Genomic DNA, 25,818 nt, shown 5'->3' with positions numbered 1-25,818 from the left:
AGAATTTGGATTCATCAAAATAGGTCCTCCTTTGGATGTACCCGGTTTGTATCTCTGTGTTTGCTCCTGAGATGGGGCCAGCCTCTTCTCCAGGGAGCAGAGTGATCATGCAGTTGGCAACAGGCATGAGCTGGAACACAAGAAACTCCTGCTAGATGCTCAGAAGCCCATTTTCACCATAGGAGTGGGGAAATATGGGAAATGGTTGCCCAGGAGGTATGTGGAGTCTCCATCCTTGAAGATACTCAGAGCTCACTTAGTAAAGGCTCTGAGCAGACTGCTCTGGTTGGACAGGCATTGAGGGGAGAGTGTCTCTAAATGGCCTCCACGAATCCTTCCAGTGTCAATTATTCTATGATTCTGAGCTCTACATGCAAGGTGCAGTTACTTGAATGTGTTGTGTATTACACGTCACAAAAGTCAGTGGTTTTATTAAAGGTACTTCTGTGTGGAAAGGAAGGCAGCGCAGATTAACTATTTCATTGCACAGAATTCCTTTTTAGGTCACTTTTAGTGATAAGTGGCATAAAAACCCAGCATGTTATGCAATATGAGTAGCCTCAGTAGAGAGCATCTTAAGTATTTGCCTTGTGTCCTCCGTGAAAGAACAATGCTCTTCTATGGCTAATCCAAGCTGCGGTTGATTGAGTTAGATTTCTGCTGCCGAGATAATTGGACACTGTTTCGGAAATGCCTGGGAATTTCTTGAGGCCTGTAACACAAGTTGTCATACAAAGTTCCCAGTGTGCTGTCCTCTAAACACACAGTCCTCTGTGAAAAGAGTGCTCCAACCATCCGGAACCATCAGAGTAACCCCGCATGTAAATGTGACCTTCTCCCTGCCTCACAGAGCCGCTATGTCTGGGTCCGGCTGTCACTCACAGAAGCACTTTCTTTCACTTGTTAGAGTCTTGGAAACAAGCAAAAAATTTGAAATTTCTCCTCCTTCTTCCCCATCTAGACAGTTTTACTCCTCCTGGCCTACCTTAAGATAACATAATATGAACTGGTTTGTGAGAGACTAGCTGCTGGTGGGGGCATTTCTGCAAAAGCTGAAAATGCAGAGTGATCTCATTATGTGCAGATGTAACACACTTCCTTTTTTTTTTCCCTTTTATTTTTTTTAACTATGATAATGATTTTTATTTTAATCTGATAAGTCTTCTGGAAATTATTTGATTGTTGTACTGGTCTGCAACATACTCCTTGTAGCAAGTTAATCAAAATCTGAATTAAAAAGCATATGTGTGTATAATTTCTAACAGTTCTTAATATGAACCATTGAATCATGAAAAATGGTGGCTGGTAGTCAGTATATTGGATACTCTGATGCTTAATTAATTTGATTATAAGTTTGCAGCTTTTTTGTTCATTTGCTACAGCATTTTAAAACATCTTGGTTTACTCCTTATTTTCCATAATGGAACTAAGTGGTGGGGCTGTAAGCTGCATGACTTTCTAAAACAGCATATTTAATATGGTTCTATTATCCCTGTCTAGTCAAATTGGCATATGTCCTTAAAATAAAATGAAGTCTAATTCATTATTGTTACTGAGACTTTTCCCAACTATTTCTGGAAAGAGTGCAAGCCCAAAGATTAGGAGAGAAACATTAATTGAGTTACTTGTTTATTGTTTTTTGTTAATTCTTCAGAGAGTTAACACAGTGGGAGGCCAAAATTGCAGATGCTGTAGCTGCTTAAAATGCATTTATGCAATAATGTTTAAGTGACTCTAGTGGTAAATGGGTCACCCAGAAATATATTTTCCTCTTGTTCCTAGATACTTTGTATATCAAAGCATAGGAAAAAAAAAAAAAAAGGAAAACAGAAGTTACCTATAAAATAAGCTTGCATCTTTGTTATGTTAGTGAAGTTGTTGGGCTTTCCTCTTTTTGAGAATTTCCACCACTTCCCATAAATGAAAACAGCATCTTTTCAGCATCTCAGCATTTTTTAAGGGTTATAGATGGGTCTGTTTTATTCTGAATTACATTATGGTTCTTGAAAATTGCTGGGTCACTCACAGTAGTAACACAGTTGGTCAGTAGTGGAATTATTTAGAAAATCTGAAAAAAATGGGTCAGCAAGGACAAAGATAAAAGTTGTTGAACAAAACAAAAACCATTATTGTTGTAGTAGTAATAGTAATAGAATCTTTTAGACTGATAATTTACTTCTTAAGTACAACTTAGTTTTGAGTTATGACCACAGAGTATGAGATAGTTTTTCACCATGAGGAAAGTAAAACTGCTTTTGGAAGTGACCCGTCAACAAGTTACCTGTAGAAATGAAAGGCCCGACCGGCTTCTGTTTTGCAGAGATGAATGATGCAGTTCTGAAATCAATGTCAGCTGACTCTACTCAGTAGATTTATTCCTCTGGCCTGTTTTGAGGCTCACTTTGATACCCACTGGAATCAATGGGGATTTTTTTAGTGATATGATTTGAATTAGGCTTTAAGACTGTGTTATGCGTGTATACATAAATCAATGTATAAAATTACCAAATGTTTCTGGAGTGCAAATTTTGGAAATAACATGTCATGCTTTTGTCTAGTTGATTTGATCATGAAGGAGAAAAAGCAAATATAAATAAAGAAATTACAGAAGTATAATATGCAATCCATAAGAAGCCCCAAACATTATATGTCATATTCTAATGCCAAATGTTTCAGTGTCATCTGAGGACAGAAGGTGCAGTAATCTTCTATTATCTCCTCTCACCAAGTGCAGAAAGAGACTGGTCCTGTTCAGAAGTTGGAGAATGAACATAGGGATAACCTCTCAGAGGTCTTACCAACTCTTTTTGAAACTGTGATTTGAAACCTCAAAATTCCCCTGTTTTCCCTTTTTGTTTTCCTTCAGAAGGAGGGGAAGAATAAAATTAATTATTAATCTTTATTTTTGTTGTGGTTTAACCTGAGCTAGCAATACAACCACAACAGCTGCTTACTCACCCCCCTCCCCACCTCCCAAGTAGGAGACAGAATCCAAAGGGAAGGGAGAAACTTGGATTGAGATAAACAAAGTTTAATAAAATAACAAAATACTAATATACTACTATTAAATTTATTTATTTATTTAGTTAGTTAGTTAGTTAGTTAGTCATTTAAAAAATAGAAATAGAATATAAAATAAAAGATACTCAATGCAATACCTCATGAACTCTGTCCACACCGAGCAGCCAGTCCCAGGAAACAGCACCCAGTGCCGAACAGCTGATCCTGGAGAAGCAAAAAAGGAGAAAAAGGCAGAAAGGCCCAGGGACCTCTTGAAAATGGCAAAATGCCGAACTAGTGAAAGTCCCGAAAAGAACCCCCCCAACTCCAACAAAAAGAGCAAAGAAGAATGCAAGAGAGAGACCAGAACATCCCGACTCTCCTTCAATGTGAAGCATGATGCTAATGGGATGGAATACTGTCATTGACCAGTCTGGATGTCAGTCAAGCTCTGCCCCATCCATGTCCCACTTCTTGATGCCTCACACTTGTGGGCAGAGTGCTCAGAATGGCCTTGGCTCTCAGACCAGAGCAATTAAAAACACTAACCCTGTGCTGGGGTGTTATCTGCTTGTTCTTAAACTAAGTCCAAATAATGGCCACGCTAGCTATGAAAAAGAAAATTAACTCATTTTCAGTCAAACCAGCACAATTTTTTAAGCACTTTTGTCCCCAGAATGCCTTCCGATTTTTTGTTTGTTTGGGCTTTTTGTTGTTGTTGTTTGTTTTGGTTTGTGTTTTAAAGTCAGAATATATATGTGCAGTGGTTTTGTATAGGGTGGAGAGTCATTCTTTCAGTACTTCCTCAGAAGGCAGGGTAGTTTTAACTTACTTAGGACTGAAGATTTTTTAAGTGTATATTTTGCCCAGTGAAAGACTTAACCATGTCGACTTCAGTTTGAACAGACCACAAGGTAAATGTTACAGTGGTAACAGAAAAAGAAGACTAAAGTTTAATGTTTTCTCATTAAGTCCATGGTAGCTGTTTCTCATGGAGCATATGGGGAATACAATGTAAAAATAATAATATATTAAAAGAAAATGCTTAGGGAAGAAAATGAAGGAGTTAACAAATACTCAGTTCCTTTTCTTCTCACACTTTTTATCAAAGGGAATAAAGTACTTGATACTCTTACAAGTAAGACTGTCATTCAAAGGCAAAATACTAAAGCATGTGGTTTAGTGCCTGTGTCTGCAAATGTTTTAACTGAGATTAAGGGCCTAACCAGACCAGACCAGAATCAGAAAATGGAAGATTTTTCTAATACGATATGAAATAATTTGAAGTTATATTTACCCACTTTATAGATTATGAAAATCTTCATCCTTTCTTTATAAAACAATAGATGGTAGTGTTTAATTTACAGACAACTTCTATGTGTATAAATTACACCGTCTTTAGTCTCATCCTTCATTCTGTTTTAGAGCTGATACGTCATGTCATATGTGGTCAAGGATATTTGCTTGATAGGCACTCCCAGTGCATATACATTATGTTCAGAGGTTTTTCAAAATCTTGAGTTTGGAACTGATTTTAATATATCATCTTCCCAGACTTCTTGGATATCACTAATAGCAGTAACACTTATGGATACCTCTGCTAGTTACATAAATATTCCATCCAGACATTCACAATGTATAGGTTGGAGAGGGTTTGCTGTACCTACCAATGGCCTAACTAGCAGTCCTTTCTTATATTTTTAGATTTCATTTAGGAAGATGAGATAATGAGGTGCTGCGGTGATTTTCTTGTTTCTTCCTTTGGTTAAGTGAATAATTTTTCTAGAGTCAGAAAGTGAAATATAAATTAATATGCTTTACTACTTTACTTTTTTAAGCATCTAGTTCATTCCAAAGTGAGAACTGTCCTATATTAGTATGACCTTTTGAGTGATCTCATTGCAGGAGTATTGATCAGTGACATGAGTTTTAGAAATAATGCAGAGAAGCAGCCAGAATCTCAGCTGAAGTCTGTATAAATCTCATCTGTCTCTCTGAGTTGGAGTGATGCTGATGTTGCAATACTTAGGCAAAATGGGAAGAACTTGGCTGCTTTCGTATCTCTAAATTTAGTATGTGGGCGGGCCAGGACAGTGAACAGTTTATAACATCTCTATGCAGCAAAGTTAATAAATCCATTTTGTATGTGATCCTCTCGAAACCTTTCGTCATCCATTCAAAATGTTGCTGTGCTGTTGACAGTAAGTGTCAGTAGCAAGAAGAACTGGAGGAAGACCTGGTACACTTATTTCCTGTAACATTAGAGCCACTGTAATTATGGGTTATTTGCCTGGCTTCTTTGGTAATTAAGAGTTTTAATTGCTTCTAGTTCCAGAGAATTAGTTAAGCTTTTCATTATACTTATTGCCTTCCATAATCATCAGCTCCTCTCGTACAGTAAGCTTACTGACATCATGGAAGTCAATTAGGTCTTCCAAGGCAGAGCAGTGAAGTACGTTTATTTGTATGGGCTGGATTAGAAAAGGTTTCTGAAAGGCCTTAATAATTCTGTTCTGTGCAACATTTAAACTTATTCTTCAACAGGCAAAGCCTGTCAGGGTTCCATTTAACTTTTCAGAGTCCTCAGAGTGCTTAGGGCCACAAGCTGAGGTATTGTTAAGAACAAAACCTATAGGCAGATCTATGCTCCTGTTCTAATAGCAATTGTTCCAAGATTTGCAGAATCAGCTGATTACATATTTGTAGTTAGTGATAATAATCAGCATTTGAAAATATCACATTGTTCAACCCAGAATTCAGTGACTGTATAAAGGAAATGAGCACAAAGGAGATAGGTATGATTCTGTTGGCTCACTAAAAATCATTAATTAAGTTTTACTTTATTACCTGCAAGGTAGAAAGCATCTCTTACTTTCTCTTGGCAGACTCTGAGTGGTTCCTGACATGTTGACTAGCAAGAATCAATATTTTAAAAAGAAAAGAAAGCAGAAAGAAAGGGTATGTTCCCTCTTCCACTGTCTCTGATACAGATGCATATGTGTAGTGCAGATATTTAATACAGCTTGCGAATTATTTTTTTCACTGAACATAATAAACTTTTTGTAGGTTGCAACTTGGTTCTCTTAGAGCACAGCTAGAACACACAAACATTGTACATCACTAATCTTTCCTGGTGAAATAGTTAGTTTTTTGTCAGAGAACCTAAAAGATGCAGTACGCTGTTGTGTGTTCTCCCGGTGTGTCATATCTAGATTCAATCAAAAGTTACAGCAAATTATTACCCTTACTCATTCAGTATTAGTTGCCACAGTCTATTGTGTTGTGAAGAAAAGCATAAGAAAATCCATCCTGTGTGTGTAGGAAGAGATTTAGTAGATTGGTAATGACTGTAGAGAAGGGCTTAGTTCACAAAAGAGAAATTTGTGATAAGGCAGAGTTGCACTCTCTGAAGGCTGTGGGGAAAATTGCACTAACCATCCCAGCATTTGTGTTGAATTACTGAAATTACTTGTGGCAGTAATTTTGGTAGTAGTAGTAGCAGCAGTGCTAATACTATTGATAGTAAATGCAGTCTGAATTGCGGAAGTGTTAGAATCCACTTGTCAGTGTAGGTGGCGGGATGCCAAAAGTTGCTTTGTTTGTCCATGACCAAAAATTCAAATTAAAGACTGGGCAATGTCAGGAAGGAATGCTTTATTATATACATTCTGGAATAAATTCCAGAAGCATTGTCTTTTAGTATATAGAAGTTCACACCAGGTAATTTATTATATATTTATTTATGGTAAATATTTATTATTTAATATCCTGATGTTCAATTCCAAACTATGATCTTGCATGATTTTGAATATTTTAAGGCATGGAACTTTTACCTGACTAAATGGTCTCTTCTCTAAAAGTAACCTTCCAGTATAGTTGCTGATTTTCCTTTTCAGTGTTGCTTTAGAAGAATTAAGCAAATAGAGCATGAATTCAACAGCGCTCTTCTAACAAGTGACTTCTGTCTTGCTCTTCACTCATCTGAAGTCCTAATATTGCCCTAGGTAGTGTAGTCTTCCCCCTCTTGTGTATGTAGGAAATTCCACACCTGTAAGTGAAAGCATTGCTTTTGCCATTTTACAGGTTGTAAAGTTGGTCTTGAAGAGTTAAATTGCCTGCTTATAGAAGTATTTAAGCACTTGCTTAATTTTAAGCTTGTGCTTAAACCCATCTCCATAAAACAAATCACTTAGGAACATCTGGATAACCAGTTGCTTGGATTTAAGTATGTATTTTGATGCTATTTTGAATTGAAATTAATTTAAGGTTAATTACCATGCAGATGTTCGAATTGATAGGTTTGCCCTTGTTCTTATTAGGTTTGTCTAAGCCAAGAACTGAATTTAGCTTTCCGACTAAGTTTTATGTGGCATCATTCTCTCTTTTGAAACAAAAGACTAAAAGTTAATAGTAACATTCTTCTTCATTTTTTTCCCTCACCTTCTTCTTTCTCAGTGTCTTGTGTTTGAAGATTCACCGCTTGGAGTCAAAGGAGCCCTGGCAGCAGGAATGCAAGTGGTTATGGTTCCAGATGAAAAATTAAATCCAGATCTTAAAAAGGAGGCAACACTACTACTGAAGTCCATGGAGGATTTCAAGCCAGAACTGTTTGGTTTACCAGCATATGATTAATGCCAAATGTCTGGGAACATGCACTTGACTGAAGATCGGGAAAGTGAAATTAAATTTTGTTATAGAGCACAAAATTCCTGTTAACACCAAGTCTTCCACATAGTACCCTTGAGAGTTGACTGGAATGTTTGTGATTTGTCATTGTGATAAATGCTGAATCAAAGCAGAGTTTTGTCTTGTGAAATGAATCCAGCCTTGTTCTCTGCACATCGTAATGTTTTCTGGGAATATTATGAAACTATTTAGACAGTTTATTGTAACTTCTTTGGAAGCTTCTTGTTAGGTTTCCACTTGATTGACTTACTGTTTAGATCTTAACCAGAAGTCTGTTCTGGATTTATTTTTATCTCATTACATTGATTTTGTTACAGTTATTGCTATCAACATGTTTATCTTTTTCCTCATCCTGTAGTTGCCCATCTATTCCCCTTTCTATGCTGTTGTCATTTTTTACCCAGTTATTTGCAGACTTTTTGTTGCACTGTCTGTGTTTTCTTATTTTGTTTTCTTCTTGAGGGCTGAGTGAGATGACTTCAAGAAATCCCTTACAACCTCCACTATTCTATAATTCTGTCATCTTTTTTTGGCGTGGTGATCGCCTGCTAGGAACTATACAAGGTTATATGATCCTACAGTTTAACCAAAATGCTTTGCATCTTCCTTCTTCTGTTTCCTTATATTCTTCTCATTTACCATATTGCCATGTAGTCTGCCTATTCATTCTTGTCAGATGAATCCACCCTGTCTCCCAGCTTCAATTCTGAAAAAGTTATGGCCTTAACTCCTTCGTATCCAAATAGCTTTCTCTAGGCCATCCTTACTTTTCCATTCTTATCTCTTTTTTTTGCCAAGTTCCCTACAGAGGGCTTTGCTGTCTGTTGTTAAAAAGACAGAAATTGTAGGTTTGGTTTATTTAAATACTTAAAATTTATTTTCTTGGCTACCATAATTTTCACAAAATACATTATGTTGTCAGCTGTCTCGTTTCTGTTTGTTTCTGTCATCTCGTCAGGACAAGCGTAAAGGTCTCTTTAGAAAATGCTAGACATGTAAAGAGGTTCTGGTGGAATCCACAAGTATATGTATGACATGGTAGAAGCAATGTCTTTTTCTAAAGAGACCTATATCATGCAGGTTGTATGACTGTTTGGTATTTTAAAATGAATGATTGTATTCTGCATTTTAAAAACTAAATTTTTAATTGAGTGTCCATAAGGTACTCCAAAATCTTGGTAAAATATCAGACTCCATAAAGACAAGAAGTATGAAACGTGTCAAACAAGAAAATTTCCATGTATTATGAGAAGACTTCTCTGACTTCATTTTTTTATTGTCACCTGCTTATCTGTGATCTTCCTCACAACAATGTTTTCTAGGCATTTCTAGAGGTTAACTGGTTTTGAGGTTTTTTTTTAGCAGGAACAAAAATGAATGAATCATAAATGCTCCTGAATTTAAAAAAAGCTTTCACATCTTTTATGTAGACTGCTATTATTTTCTGTTACTGTAGTCTCTTCATACCCCAAAAAGCTTATTCCGTATGGTCAGTCAAATATGACCTAGATGGTGCAGAAGGTTTTTAGTACAAATAGTAAAATGGTTTGCATTTCAATGCTTTTCATCAAGGGATCTGGAAGACTTTTTTTGAAAAAAGGCTAAATAGTGTTTCAGTGTACGTATTTTGTGTTTATTTCTTTAGGCCCACATATTTTTCAGTCATTAATGTTTGTACAGTGACAAGACCCCATCCTATCCAATATTAATTCCATTCCTGGTCTATCCAGACAAGAGAGCAGAAATATTGCTGTATAATTCCTCCTTTGACTTATGTTACATAACACAAAGTGTTGCTGTAGAGCAATAATTCTGAGCTTTCAAGTGTAAAACAGGTGCCTGTTGGGATCCCCTTCGTTGATAATTACTGAATTCCAACAGGGAAGTTACTAGGTAGAACAAGCTTTAATAAGCTGTAATTAGTAACTTTTTCAAAGTTTTGCATATATTTAATTTAACTGGGGAGTTTTACAAAACATGAAAATGAAACACATGATTTTACTTTGAAGGAACTGTCATCAAAGTCTTCAGTTTTCTTTTTAAAGATGTAGAGACATAAATGCATACATCACTGACAAAATCAGAATTACTTCATCATGACCACCATGATGAAATCAGCATACCCTGCAATTCTAATTTAATAGCCCTATATTTTGCAGAGAATTAATAGTCAGAAAACTTTCATTTCTTAACAATAAATCTTATTCTTTCATGCATTTAGTATCCCACCCGGCAGTTGTCAGATTACTGCCCCAAACTGAATTCTCTGAACCTGAACCATATGGTATAACCTTCCCCCTATAGTAAAATTCCTCTCCATGTACTTCACTGGCTGCTGGGCTGAACTTCCTGGTCCTGGGCGGAACATTTTTACTGTTACTATAGTAAGTATCAGTGTTTTATGGTTAGCTTTTTGCTTCACTGAATGAGAAATCAAAAGAGTACACAAAATTTAATTATTCATCTATAGTAATAGATATAGTAATAGGAGCTACCAGGAAAGATTCATAAAGCTTTAAACTAGATTGGAAGAGGGAAGGGGGCAGTACCAGGCCAGTCTGTGATGAGCAGCGGGGTGGCACACCAAAGATCAAGGAGCTGCATGATAGTGAGATTCTTCAGACTGTGCCACGAGGTGAAGGGCACAACCAACCACACTTGAAGTGCTTCTACACTAATGCGCACAGCATGAGGAGCAAGCAAGATGAACTAGAAGCCTTGTCGCAGTCCCAGGGATATGATATAATTGGCCTTAGGGAAACCTGTTGGGATGAATCCTGTGACTGATGCTCCATGATGGACAGCTACAGGCTCTTCAGAAGGATAGGAGAGGCTGGGGTTGGAGTGCATGGGGCTCACAGTTGGCAATGGCAAAGTTGAGAGCTTCTGGATAAGGATTGAGGGTCAGACAAAGTGGATGTTGTCATGGGTGTCTACTATAGGTCACCCAGCAAGGATGACAACACTGATGAGTTATTCTTTAAGGAACTAAGCAAGGCATCCAAGTCGTCTGCCCTTGTCTTCATGAGAGACTTCAACTTGCCAGACGTCAATTGGGAATATTACATAGCTGGCACCAAAAGGTCCAGAAGATTGCTTAACCATCTGGACAATAGCTTCTTGGTACAGGTACTAAGGGAAGTGACAAGGAAAGGTGCCTTTCTAGATTTCCTGCTCACTAACAGAGAGGGTCTTGTGGGTGAGGTGTCAATTGGTGGCTGCCTTGGCCACAGCGACCATGAAGCAGTCAGGTTTAAAATCTATACTAACAGGAAGAAAACTGACAGCAAGACCTCAACTGTGGATATGAGGACAGCAGACTTCAGATCGCTCATAGAACTACTTAGTAAGGTCTCCTGGAAAAAACTTTTGAAGTTGTTGGGGTCCATCAGTGCTAGTCACTTTTTAAGTACCACCTACTAAAAGCACAGGAGCAAGCAATTCCAAAATATCAAAAGTCAAGCAGGTGAGGCAAAAAGCTTGGATGAGCAGGAATCTTCTTGAATTATGGCAAAAAAATAAAGTATATGGTCAGTGGAAGCAAGGTCATCATAGGAGGACTACAGAGATGCTGCTCACCGCTGTAGGGAGGAAGTTTATGTGGCCAAAGCTCAAATAGAGTTTAAACTGGCTGGTACTGTGAGGGACAATAAAAAGGGCTTTTAAAAATATGTTAATGGCAAAAAGCAAGCCAGAAATAAGATTGGCCCATTACTTGATGAGCATGGTCAGTTCATAAATGGGGACACAGACAAAGCCAAAACGTTTAATGCTTTCTTTGCCTTGGTCTTCAGCACCAAAGATGGGCTCTGGAACCCCTAGAGCCCCGAACTAGAGAACCATGGCTGTGAGAATGACAGACTCCAAATCAATCCCAAACTTGTGCAGGATTTGATACTCCAGCTGGATCCCTACAAGTTGATGGGGCCTGATGAGATTCATCCAAGGGTGCTTAAAGAGCTGGCTGATGTCATAACGAGACCTCTCTCTGTGATTTTTCAATGCTCTTGGGAGTCCAGACAGGTCCCAGTTGACTGGAAGCTGGCAAATGTTGTCCCAGTCTTCAAGGGCAACAGGTATGACCCTGGCAACTGCAGGACTGTCAGTCTCACTTCTGTGCCTGGAAAAATTATGAAGAAGATCATTTGGGGAATTACTGAAAAACACCTGAACGACAACACAGTCACTGATCCCAGCCAGCACGGGTTCATGAGGGGAAAGTCCTGCTTAAAAAACTTAATTTATTTCTGTTACAATGTTACCCACCTAGTTGACCAAGGGACACTTGTTGATGTAATCTTTGTGGATTTCAGTAAAGCCTTTGGTACTGTCTCTCACAGTATCCTTCTGGACAAGATGTCCAACATACAGCTAGATAAACGTACAATGCAGCGTGTGAGCAATTGGCTGACGGACCAGGTTCAAAGAGTTCTAGTAAATGGGGTTATGTTGGGCTGGGGACCAGTCACTAGCGGGGTTCCACAGGGACCCATCTTAAGGCCAACACTCTTCAATGTCTTCATAAATGGCCTCAAGTTGCACCAGGGGAGGTTTAGATTGGATATTGGGAAAAAATTCTTCACTGAGAGGGTTGTCAGGCATTGGAACAGGCTTCCCAGGGAAGTGGTGGAGTCACTGTCCCTGAAGGTGTTTAAAAGCTGTTTAGATGAGGTTCTTAGGGACATGGTTTAGTGCTAGATTATGGTTGGACTCAATGATCCTGAGGGTATCTTCCAGCTGAAATGATTCTAGGATTCTAGGATTCTGTGACTTGCACACAGAACTTGAGGGAATACTAAGTTCATCAATTACACAAAATTGGGAGGAGCTGTCGACACTCTCAAGGGCAGAGAGACCCTGCAGATGGATCTGGACAATTTGGAGAACTGGGCAATCACCAACTACATGAAGTTTAACAAGGGTAAGTGCTGGATTTTGCACCTGGGACATGGCAACCCTGGCTGTACATACAGACTGGGGGATGAGATACTGGAAAGCAGCTCTGCGGAGAGGGATCTGGGGGTTCTGGTTGATGGCAAGTTGAATATGAGCCAACAGTGTGCCCTGGCAGCCAAGAGGGCCACTCATGTCCTGGGGAACATCAAGCACAGCATTGCCAGCCGGGCGAGGGAGGTGATTGTCCCGCTCTGCTCTGCACTGGTGCAGCCTCACCTGGAGCACTGTGTGCAGTTCTGGGTGCCACAGGATGAAAAGGCTATAAAGTTACTGGAGGGTGTCCAGAAAATGGCTACAAAGTTGATTAAGTGTTTGGAGGGGAAATTCTATGAGAAGCAGCTAGAGTCACTTGGTTTTTTCAGCCTAGAGAAGGGGAGACTGAGAAGAGACCTCATGGTGGCTACAGCTTCCTCACAAGCAGAGGAGGAGGGTCAGGTGCTGATGTCTCTGGTGACCAATGACAGAACCCGAGGGAATGGCAGGAAGATGCACCAGGGGAGGTTTAGGTTGGACATTAGGAAAAGGTTCTTCCCCCAGAGGGTGGTGGAGCACTGGAACAGGCTCCCCAGGGAGGTGTCACGGCCCCAAGCCTGACAGTGTTCAAGAAGAGACTGGACAACACCCTCAGACACATGGTGTGAACTGTGGGGTTGTCTTATTCAGGGACAGGAGTTGGATTCGATGATCCTTGTGGGTCCCTTCCAACTCAGGACATTCTATGATTCCATAATCTTAAAAATCCTGTCATTCTCCATCATATGCAAGGTGAATGTTCATGTCAGCAGTAGGTGACTATAGCCTGCCTGATTAACCCTATATCAATGTATGTTTGTATATATTTCTTTACCTACTTTTTGGTTGGATTTGTGTTGCTGCTGCTCAATCATCTCAACAACATCTGTTCAGAAAATTTAAAAAAAAGGATTTAAAACTTGGATCCCTTCCCCTCCTTCTGTCTGCTGCCTTCCAGATGGAATCCTGTTCTGACTGAACTAAAAAAATCCATATCAGATCCTGGATACAGATCATGAGGACATGTGAGCAATCGGGAAGTTTGAATGCTCCATCTGTGTTTGTATGAAGATGACTGTTAAAAACTAATCCAAAAACTCTATCTTCTAACTTAGCAAGCAGTCTTAAATTCCAACAAACACTTAAGTACATGATTAATACATTTTTTTGTAAGCATAGAATGTATGTACCAGCTTAATTTTAAGCATACATTTAGTTTTACTTGGTTTTATATAGAACATGTGCTTCAGGCATATTCTGAAGAGAACTGCAGCCTCTACAAGATAAAGGCAAAACTTCATGACCAAGTTTTTACCATTGGAAAATAGCATAAGTGCAGCAAGATGGAGCTAAATCCAACCATTAAAATACATTAAAAAGAATAAAAGCAAGTTAGTTATGTATGAAGTGTTGTATTGCAACTTAAACTCCTTTCTACCTCACAAGCAAATTAGGCTTTACATTTTACTGGAAATCCAATGAGATTATCTTGGTAAAATTTCCAGGTTGCAAAGGTAAACATAAACTAGAATTTTCATTGAGTATATTAATGTGAAATTCACTGCATTGGAACAGGATTAATTTCAAAATACAGTCTGACTTCTGTGAAGCTTTTCATTTGCCTTCTACAAATAAAGTGCAGGAAAAGCTGAGATGTTCATTCCTCATTTGGAGTAGAAGTCTTCCTAAAGAATGCTACAGTTAAACCATAGAAACTTCTGCCCAGAATCAAGCTCATGTTGCATATATTCAAAAAAATTTCTTCAGTAGAAGCCAAACTAGATGAATCAGAAAAAAAATGCATGTAACTTCATAGGGAGGAATGAAATGATTTCCCACTGCATTAAAATAGAACCTTTTTCTTCAAATTAATTTGTTTGCATTTATTTGTTTCTAATTTACCACTTTGTAACTGCACTTCCTCTGTTTTGATGTTGAGAGTAGAACTCGTTTTTTTTTGCAAATTAGTGGAAATTAGTGGTAAGACTGGAATGGAGGAAAACGAACACTCTTAGAACACTTCTCTGTCCCAAGAGAAACATAACTGTCATCAGCACTTTATGTTAGCCTTTCCTTTGACCGACACTTCAAAACCTGTGGGTCTAATTGGCTCATTAATAGTAACAGTGTCGCATCCAAATCACGGTATGGCTGCAGGTAAAACTGCTAACTTACGCTTAAATGTGATAAAATCAAAGACTTAGGAACTTCAAGTTAGAGGTTCATTGTCCAGATCATCCTCCTACTTTCTGTGAAAAGGAAGTGTTTAGTAGGGGATCACGTAGATCTACAACTGATGGTCAGAAAAAGACAGCCGCCATAGTCTCCCTATACAAAGGTGCAGCTTGTTTGGGGAAGAATGTAAATTTGATAGTTCCACAAAATAGTTTTGTTCCTAATGACTTTTTCCAAAGGAAGGGTAGAAACATGCAGGGGCAAGAGGAAGACACATACAGAACAGCCATTCTGAACCTCCTTTGAATCTCCCAGAGGAGGTGCCTGAGACCAAGAAAAGGAGTGGAATTCTTCCAGCTGTTAACAGAGGTATTGCTTTGGCATAACAAATTGACATACACCATTTTTCTCTCTGTTCTCACAGTTTTCTCTACTGCATATGAACTTTAGAGGTAAACAAAAATATGTGAAATGCAGTTAGGCTTCAGTTGCAGAAAGTTCTGTGTATACATTGCCAGAAATGCAAACAAGCATCTCTGCGACATACCAGTACAATTGCTGTTCTCAGTGGTTGCCCGAGCGACAGCTTCTCATGCTCTGTAGTTAGTCAGCTGAGACACGGTCAAGCACTGGACCATGGTAGTTAAGCTGAATAAAGAGAAGGTAAGTGCTACACTGGGAGGAAAAAAAAAAATAGTAATAATACAAAAAGAATATTTTCCCTTTTCAGAAAATGCTGAAAGTCATTTGACAGTGTTGTACTTTGTGAAATGTCTTTTTCCTGTTGCAGAATGTAATTTCAGCAAACAGTAGTTATACCACATAGGAGTATTTCACACTTTTAACCAGCTGCAGGATATCCACAGAGACATGGATGTCATAAGCCAGTTTTAAGTAAGGAGAGAATGGTTTTCATTACAGTACCAAGAAAGGGCATGGAATGGGGTACACAAGCTGAGGAAAACCAGGAGTTAATCTTTACTGAAATACCATCTTGATTTAAAAATTGTGAAGACTGTGCAAACTGTATCGAATCATTTTATTACCGTGTCTTTATTGCTTGGGTATGGTCCAAAAGTGCTATATTTTACCTGAAACATTGGAGAGCTGATTAAGTCAAAATGGATTTGCTGGTGGCCTATGACTGCAGCCTTGTAAACTTATTGATTAAGGCCCTCAACATTGTTCTTATTGATGGCAGCATCTGAAACATTGTAAAACCCAGGGCGTTCACTTTATTTAGACCAAATACATTAGGGAAGTGATTTTGTGTTTTTCAGTGCAATATGAGGCAGGAAAACATGGTGGATTTTTTCCCATCTTAGAGCAAACCTTACTGTAGGGAAATTTATTAATCGTATATTTTCATCCTGTCATATTTCCTTAGCCCATGTTATGTAACTCTGGTTAATAATGATCTTATCAAAGTTACACAGCAAATATGTAGCTGAAATTTGTGACTGCTAATTAATTTATTTGTCTGGAGCGTACTAAACACATTGCATGGCTATCTTATCAAATTATTGTTAATTTTTTGTGGGTATGGTAAAGGAAGGTGGTTTGTGAAATTGTGTATGGTTCATAGGTCCTTTCAGCTCTGATTTTCTAGTAAAGATTCAAGTGTATTAAGAACAGCTTGTAAACCTCTTCTTATGTGAAGGACTTTCTGACATCTGGATGACAGGAGCTGTCATCTGTGCACTTCTTAAAACCATTGCTGTATCTGATATGAAATTAACACTACTTATAAACTCAACAGAGAGTGCTTTATCTTTACTGAAGTTCACACCTGTGTGAAATTTTGCTGAAGGAAAGTGAACAGTGAAATCTAGCTCTAAGAAGAGAAGAAAGGGAGGGAAGGGGGGAGGGAGGGAAGCAGAGAGGAAAGAAGGAAAGAAGAAAGGAAGGAGCAGAATGGCACCCTGCCCACTTAGTTGACTCAAGCCTTCTCAGTCAAGTGAATCATCAGTGTGATCATGGAAAGATTTTTATGATTATGAGATATGTTTGTCTCTTCTACTCCCAAGCTGAGACTCTGTAGGCTTTAAAAAATACAGGATATTTCTCAATGACATTTACTTAGAATATCAACCTTCCCCAGGAAATGGAAGTAAACCATAATCACCATAAATTCTGATTTAAAGAGAGAGACTGCTTAGAGGAGTAAACACTCAGTATGAGCACCCCTCAGAGAGATTTACATTCCCTTTTCCAGTGATACTGAACCAGGTGTAGACTACTTAGTCTGACGTTTAGCAAATAACAGCACCTAACATGAAACAGCCTTCTTTTCACAGCAAGCTAATTGCATTAATATTGACCTCACTGGCGGTGCAAGATTTACAGCTACCTCTACCTCTACGCTTCTGCGGCAGCATGAGTACCCAGTCTAGCTATTCTGTAGATGATCTGGATGTGTATTATATCAGCTTTTAATTTCTACAATGACCACACCAAAGACTGCACATTTAGTAGAGTATTCTGTGAGTGATTACATACCAAGTATCCGAGATATCTTCTCACAAAGGTGACCGGGACCATCCATTGGGAACTGTCACAGTTATTTGTTCTAGTCTGCCTATGATTATTATACAACTCCATGCATTTTTAGTTCAATAATTTACAAAACTTTCTGCTTGCACCCTTCCTTCCATTCAGCCATCAGAAGTTAATACCACAAAATTGACCTTGCTAGTTGTTATTAAGATGTCTTTATCACAAGATTATTAGTTTTTTAGTTTGGTTTAGTTTGTTTTTTTTGTTTGTTTGTCATGTTTTTGATTTTGTTTTTCTGGGTTTCTTTTGTTTGGCTGTTTTGGGGGTTGTTTTTAGGGTTTCTTTTGTCATTTTGTTTGTTGTTTTTATTTTTTATGTTTGTTTTTTTTTTCCTGGGTTTTTGTTTTGTTGCTTTGTTTGTTTTTTTAAAAATAAGAGCTAAAAATCTGCAGAACAAAGTAATCACTTCAGAGAAGTGACAGTAAAATGTGTTTTCTTAGACTTGCTGTTTCTAAAATCCAGTTAGGGGCAATTGAACATTAAGAGACTTAGACAAACCTCTGACTCCAGGAGGGTTGGGTTTTACTGGAAGACTTCCAACACTGCTTTGCACTGAATTTGGTCTATAACTAAACATCCAATTCACTTTGTGCCATGATGCTAGGCAAACTTCGGATACACTTAATTGATGTAAATTAACATGTATTGTAGAATTGTTCATACACTTCTATAGAAAATTTAAAAATGATACTGCAGACTGTGGTGATTTGTGCCAAATCATGGTATCTTCCTATCAGGTTCAGTGGAAGTGTTAAGACTGACAGGGTGCAACACACATTTCTTGTTTGATGACTAGAGTGAAAGAAAAATATCTCTCATGAGACATACAGGTAACTGCAGCTCATAAAATCCTCCTTTAAATAGGCTATACATCACACAAGTATATACAGGCAATTTCCTTTTAGCCCATCTCCCTCTCTCCCCTGTTACCTTCTTCTTCCACTCCTCCTGCCACATATAAACATTTAGGTTTAGCATGTGCTGGAAGTTAAATGCAAAGATTAAAATATGTTTTAAATTCCTATCAGCAGATCAAAACTTTTGACATGGTTGAACACAATGGCTTGTATGAATTCACCTTTGAAGGTACGAAGTCATCAACATATATGAAAGTCTCATGCTAGTGATTAAATGCCGTCTTCCCTTCTGGCTTCTACAGCTGAGGTGTCATTCTTGGTACAGAATTCTTCAGTTCTTTTTGGTTTACATCAAAAGTGTTAAGATGAATGTTTTCTTCAAATGTATGGATGTTCATCTGGATAAATATTCTATCTGCCTTGATAATTAAAAAAACCTTCATCTATCACTGCCAAATTATTCTCATTTTTTAATATTTGAGGTTCGTACCTGTATAAAAAAATAGGAATTTAACGAACTTATCTGTTTTATTCAGTATCTCATCTTTTGTAAGTAAAACGTCCAAATAAATGCCTGATAAAGTTTTAGACAATCCGTTCAGAACTAAAGATTCCAGGAATTCCAAATCACCACTTGCACTTATGCATTAGGCAGAGACTTATTCTCTGTTATCAGACTCTGACCTAAAAGTTACCCAGGGAAAACACAAGCCATTTCAAATGTGAAAAGGGAAAGAGTGCACTTTACTAAATAATTGAAATCTGAGATTCATTTGTCCAAAGTAAAGTTTATCACCTCATCAAGGGATCTTTTGGGGAAACGCTACTCTGGTCTTTGTTTTACAGTGAATCTCATCCTCAGATTTCTCAGTTTGCAGCCCAGCTGTTGGCACAGTTATCCCTAGAGATCTGAGCACAAGTCACTTTTGATGTTGAAGATAAAAACTGATATACATTGGGACTCCTGGAAATACAAAGCCAACCTCTTGTGTGGGCCACACTTGCCATGTGCAGTCAGGGTGAATAACTAGACTATCATATGCTGGAAGAGTTTCCACATGGTAAAATAGCTGCCATTAGTCATGTTCTCAAAAAAGAAAGACAGGAAAAAGGTATCAACAACTATGAGTATGCTGTGCAGACAATCAGTGATCGAGTGATCATTGCAGAGTGGCCAGATGGCAATTCGGACCTCGCTGAATCCCCTTCAGTATCAGTAGCCACCATCCACACACAGAGCTTTTGTGCCAGAAATGCAGAACTCTCTGTGCATCCAAAACGCTTGAAGTACAAATTGTCACCATGACAGTTACAGTCCTTTTAGAAGTCCAAAGCACAGCCATGAATTCTTTCATTACATCTCACTAAAGATAGCACGCTGCATTTCCCCTCTCCTACTTGCAGGGTTTTTTGAAGGTGTGTGTAAACCAGTTGAATTATTCAGCTCCTTTAGTTGTCTGATTGCACAGCTGATTATAGATGTAAACAATCAGCAGACATGAGCTTTGCAGATGCAATTAATCACAAAACACACACACAAAAATGTAATTCTGCATCATAAAAGCTGAAAAATTGTAAGCCAGAATGCAAACAGGGATTTGAAATGTTGGGAAAATATTCGTGATGCATTTGGATTTTTTTTTAAACAGGAAATTTGCTTTAATATTATTATATAGTATTTTAAATAAACAGTTTGTATTTTTTTTTTTATAAGACCATTGCTGTCAGAGATATTGTAACCATAACTGCACAAATTGATCACTATTGGAAGAAAAATGTCAAATTTACCCAAATGCTGTATTCTACCCATAATCTATTCAAATAGTTTCATTTTTAATTCTAGCTGTAAATTTTACAAACTTCTGACTAAGACTGAAAACTAATATAAAGTACAGCGTCTGACAGCAAACAAAAAATTGTTCCTAAATCTAGAATACATGTAAATCCCTAGCTGTCCATTCTCTTCACAAAGAGACAGCTCTTTTATCCCCTTTATTCTTTATCGCTCTTTCTCTTTTATCCCTTCAACTATGGATCTTAATCACCTGGGATTACTACGTGTACTTTCTCTGATCAACACAATAAGAAGTTAGCATCTCAGAATAACAGAAAATATTAAAGACTCAGGAAAAAAAAAAATCTCTTCGCCTACATAAGGCCAGGGTAACTAGAAGTAATGCAGATGAGCTCTCTTTCCACACTGTGGGTAGGAACAACACATTCTTCTGGTCTAGGGTGGATGGAGAAGTGTTAAGACACCCATCAAGTGGATTTTGTTTAGATTGTTGATTCAGCTTCTTTTTCAATATTGTTCCAGTGCAACTGTGACCAGCCACAATGTGAAAGTAAAGAAATAGTGAAGTGAACTGAATGTAATTGCAACCCTTCAACTGCTTAGTGAAATTAATGTTTCTGTGCCTTTCCCTGCTATGTATTGGCTGTGGGCTAATGTGACTGTGGAGCTCCAGGAAGCCTCCTGGGAATGCTCCCATCCATGCCCATCATAGCAAAGACGTTTCAACACTCTAAGTCATGGACCCAAAGCTTCCAGGCTAGTAAGCTGGCAAAGAAAATATGTGGCTAATTTTTTGTTTGGGGCATGGCTTCTTTGCATTTGAATATGGAATAAAATAAAATATAATTAATCCACAGTCGTTTTTGTTGCACAAAGTAAAATGTTTCCTTCATTATTTTTGTTTTCTTTTGGGAAACATCCAGATAATATAGTCCCAACATAGCTGATAAAAAAATTTACATTACAAAAGTTACTCTGAAGGATGTTAAGCTCTTTCTCCCTTTCACTTGGATGTGCCATCAGCATGTCTATGTAATTTACATCAAAAAATTATAACACAAGTGTCAGAGGAGTTCTCTACACTGTCAAGGTTGATTTTCAGATGTACTGAAACATAGAGGGCATTCAGGAAACATCTGGAAGAAAAATGAATGTTGTGCCAATAATTAAAAAATAATAAAAAAATCACCTATTTATTTATAAGCTTGTCATTATAAAATCGGTCTGAGGAAAAAAAGAAGAATTAGTTTAAAAATAATTAATAGAGTAATTTAATTAATGCGAATCAGCACAGGTTTCTGGAAAACAAATCTTGTCAAAGTAACTTGAGGGCTCTTTTGACATATACAAATTTGACATGTAAAGGTACTGTTGCTGTAATATTCCTGAATTTCTATTCTGACCTAAAATGGCACAGTATCTTGATAAATAATTTGAAAGAATTAAAAAAATCTGCATGCTATACATAATGTCTATTAAAATTTATCTAAATAATAGCTCAGTGTAATTAAAAGCAGGACCCACTGTTAAGTAGCTACAGAAGTTGATTCACAGGGATCAGGTTTTGGCTCTAAGCTACTGAATGAGTTTATGAATGTCTTGGGTAAAAATACTTACTGATACAGTCTTCAAATGATGCACAAATTGCACAAGAAGGGAACAAGCAGGTGGACACAGAAGAATACTGGTCAGGAAAAATCTTCACAGGTTACTAACTGTGCCTCTCAGCAAAGTGTTTATGAATGCAGTCCATTCCCACAGGATGAAGAACTTTGTCCTGGTAAGCCATGGCTCCAAAACCACTCAAGATCACACTGGATGGGTCTGCAGGAATTGAGTCTCCAATGCAGAAGCAGACATATGGATCAGGGGTTGCCAAATCTTGCAGTGGAGAGGCAGCTGCAGCTCTGTGTCCAACCAGCAGTGAGGCTGAGCAGGTATTCCCAGCAGGCATATGCTGACAGAGCACACATATACACTACATACATTGCTCAGTATAATATAGTTCAGTAAATTGCCAGCTGCGCAGGTAACAAAGACAGACACACAGAGCACTCACCCAAACAGGCAGCACCAAAGGACTCACCCTCCCCACTCTCTGTCTAAGCAGGGTGGAGGTTGGGTCCTAAGAATATATATGTACACATGTGTGATATGGATCCCTCTAGTAGCTGGATTCAGCCAGCCAGTCCACCCAGAAGGGTTTTTACCACACAGCCAAACAGTATCTGCACTCTGGAACCCAGCAACTCATTAATTTTCAAGCCAAAACTGAGGACATACCATCTACCCCTTCATGTGACCCCATTTCCATCAGAGGCATCCTTGGCTCCCCCAGGCTGGAAGGCACTTGCCATGCTGGCTGTTCCCATCCAAAAGGGCACCTGTGCTTGAGGGACTCCCTTGTGCCCCTCTGCCTTGCACCAGAGGCAGAACCACTGTGGGCAGAAAGGCTGCAGCCAGCCTGGAGCACATGCCCAGAGAAAGGTCAAGCAGGAGCAGAGTAGCCTTTGTGTTCGGTATGGGTGCTGCTGCTGTGAAAAAGGAAACTTTGAGAAGCTCTTCAGTTTAGCAGGGCTTTTGTAAGCTAGAAGCCTTAAATTTGAAGCTAGATAAATTAAGATTATTAAGTAGGCATGTTTGGAACAAGATATTGTTGCTAGGAGAACTTGGCAATTGATAAATTGAATTCAGTATTTCTTGAAATGTTGAAATCAGACCTAGAAAGTTTGTGGTGTGCTTTTGTTTTGTTTTGTTCTAGTTTTGTGGGTTTGTTTGTTTGTTTGTTTTTAATTTATGCTCAATTCCTGCAAGACCTCATTCAGCCATATATTTCATTGTCTTTCAAGGGGTAGGTCATATCTGAATATCATAATAATTTTATATTGCCTTATAATCTATGAAAATGGACTCTAAGAGTTGCTTAGTCATTGCTGAAAAATGTTCTTAATCTTTCATCCCATTAAAACCTTGAATTGAAACATCCTTTTACATCATGTCCAGGTCTTCTAAGTGAAGCTTTATTACTAACGAAAAACAACCAGACATAATTTCATGCATTTTTAGTACCAGATATGTGAATTAATCTCAAAAGCAATTCAGCAGTTTTATCTGGACAACCATCATTCTTTATGGGCACTAGAGATACATGGCTGATATATTGTGAAATTTTCACTATAAAATACAATCTCCTTTTTCCAAATTAGATTGAGCTTTAAATCTCCTGAAGTAGAAGGGTATAATATGTAAAATATAATACCTCAGAAAATGTCTTGACAATGAATTTTCATGGGTTTGGGTTTTGTGGGGATTTTTGTCCAAATAGGAGATTCTCAAATTCCCCTGCTCACAAGAATACTGAGAACAGTGATGGTGGCAATATATGCAGCAACTTTGCCTCCCTCAAGAAAAGACAAACCATGTTTTTTTTAAGTTTGGAGAAAGAAACAATAAGTTTAATGAAAGGTTTGCCCCCAGAGTGACCTCATGCAAGCACTGACGTAAAAGCTCTGTGAAAATATTAATCACTTTGCATTTGCTTTTAATAGGTCACTAACATAAACAAAAAAGCATGACCAGGAGAGGGAAGGCAAGGATTCAAGGGATCATTTTCTCATTTTACTTAAAAAAATATTCCTGAACCTTTGATTTAGTTCTCTTAAAGTACATATAATTTAAAAAATGCATGAGAGGATGGTCATACCAGAGTTGATGAGAAAGGGAAAATATTTTGTCTGGCTCACCTATAATTATATTTAAAAGTTAGAGGGATGAGGGCTACTGTTTCTAAACATTATCAAATTCACCATGTCATATTCAAATCAATAGGGTTAATATACCACTACTTTAAGTAGTTCATAATTCAACATTAGAAATACTATGCATGTATTCAGGGAAAAAACAAAACCAAAACCAAAAACAAACAAAAAGAGTTTACGACCTATGGAAGAAGAGGCATGCAACTCATTAGGACTACAAGGATGTTGTGAGGTTATGCAGGGAGAAAATGTAAAGGGCCAAAGCCCATCTAGAACTTAATCTAGCTACTGCCATAAAAGACTACAGAAAATGTTTCTATAAATTCCTTAGGAACAAAAGGAGGGCTAAGGAGAACCTCTGTCCTTTAGTGGATGTGAGGGGAAACACAGTGATGGAGGCTGAGTAAAAGACTGAGGTACTTAACACCTTCTTTGCCTCAGTTTTTAATAGTCAGACCAGTCGTGCTTCAGGTACACAGCCCCCTGAGCCAGAAGACAGGGACAGGGAGCAGAATGAAGCCTAAATAATCCAAGGGGAAATGGTTAGCGACCTGCTACACCACTTAGACACACATGAGTCTATGGGGCCAGATGGGATCCACTCAGTGTTTCTGAAGGAGTTGTTGGAAGTGCTCATCAAGCCACTTTCCATCTTTCATCAGCAGTCCCGGCTAACAGGGGAGGTTTCAGTTGACTGGAAGTTGGCAAATGTGATGCCCATTTACAAGAAGGGCTGGAAGGAGGATCTGGGCAATTGCAGGCCTGTCAGTCTGACCTCGGTGCTGGGGAAGGTTATGGAGCAGATCATCCTGTGTGCCATCATGTGACACGTACAGCACAACCAGGTGAACAGGCCCAGTTACTATGAAAGGCATGAAAACCTTTAAAAATAATTTGACTCGGACGGTAAATTAAATCCATTTTTAAATATGACCAAGCTTAGAGAAGTAAAAAGAAAATACATAAATCTAAAATAAATTATAAGAGTATATTTGATTTGGAAAAGATCTGGGAAAATATATTCTTCCATGCAAAAAAAGGGATGACTTTTGTTGGTAGTTCATGCTGACAGAATGTCTTGTTACAGAAGCACGTCAGGTTTTATGTTTTTATATACACATTACTTAACTTTAATGATAGTCTTTTCATTTTTGTGTTTCTTTTCCCGTTTACTACATGTCTGGAGCTAAAGCCAGGCATTGGACAAGTGTGCAGCACCATAGATTTGCCCATAATATTTTGTATCCTTAACTTTGTACATTTTATGGTTTTGTGAAGAGAGTAAGTTAGGAATCACCTAATCATTGCTTAAGAAGAATCATTGCTTAAGAACACAAGAATCCTCAATACATAATTAATTCTTTTCCACCTGAAAATTAATGCTAAAGATTCGCTCAAGAATCTCATGCCTAATCAAGCTTTTGCACCTGTACATTTCCAGGCACTACTTAGGCTTATGGTTTTTTTGTTTGGGGGGGACGGGTAATTGTGGATAAAGTACACCTTTCTCTGAGGTTAGAATATTCCTAAGGGGGCTATTTTCAAGGTACACTTCTGGAAGCCTTTGTCTTCCATAAAATCGAGTGTTCTTCCTTTCTCTCCTTAAAGAAGGCAACTCACCTCCATCTTCCTCTTGATTTTGCAGGACTAATGACTCAATAAGGCAGCAGAAGTGTAAATTATAATACATCTACTGACGTAGTCCTTGTAACTGAGTTGCTCTATTTTGGCCTGAAGTAGCTGTATGTGAGATCTACAACTTTTTCATTAAGTGATTAACAGTAACATTGTAAATAAACTGACAAAAAGTCTCATATGTATTTGATTTTTAATCAGTGGGAAGAACTGAGGGAAATGCGCCACCACACTTCGGAAGTTCACAGCAATATCCTCTTTGTGTATCTTAGCATTGGGGCTCATTTTGCTCTGCAAAATGCATACAAGAAGCACATTCCATTGCTGGGAATGAGACAATACACTCTGAAGTGTTGATACAATCTGACTATGCCATACAGGATGTACA

The 25,818-nt window shown here is 38.1% G+C and overlaps 1 protein-coding gene across 2 annotated transcripts in view; it reads left to right on the top strand.

Annotated features, from left to right (window-relative positions):
- The window catches only part of PUDP (pseudouridine 5'-phosphatase), a 76,159-nt gene extending 67,546 nt beyond the window's left edge, over positions 1-8,613 (top strand). For both annotated transcript variants that reach the window (XM_082071413.1, XM_082071412.1), the window contains exon 4: positions 7,456-8,613. In XM_082071413.1, the coding sequence (XP_081927539.1) occupies positions 7,456-7,632 (177 nt within the window). In that variant the 3' untranslated portion in view covers positions 7,633-8,613. The remainder of the gene's footprint in view (positions 1-7,455) is intronic.
- Positions 8,614-25,818: the final 17,205 nt, after the last annotated feature.

This window comes from Streptopelia decaocto, assembly GCF_964273445.1.
Source record: "Streptopelia decaocto genome assembly, chromosome: 1".
NCBI lineage: Eukaryota > Metazoa > Chordata > Aves > Columbiformes > Columbidae > Streptopelia > Streptopelia decaocto.
Note: the sequence above shows the minus strand (reverse complement) of the source record. Positions and strands in the feature narration are given on the sequence as shown.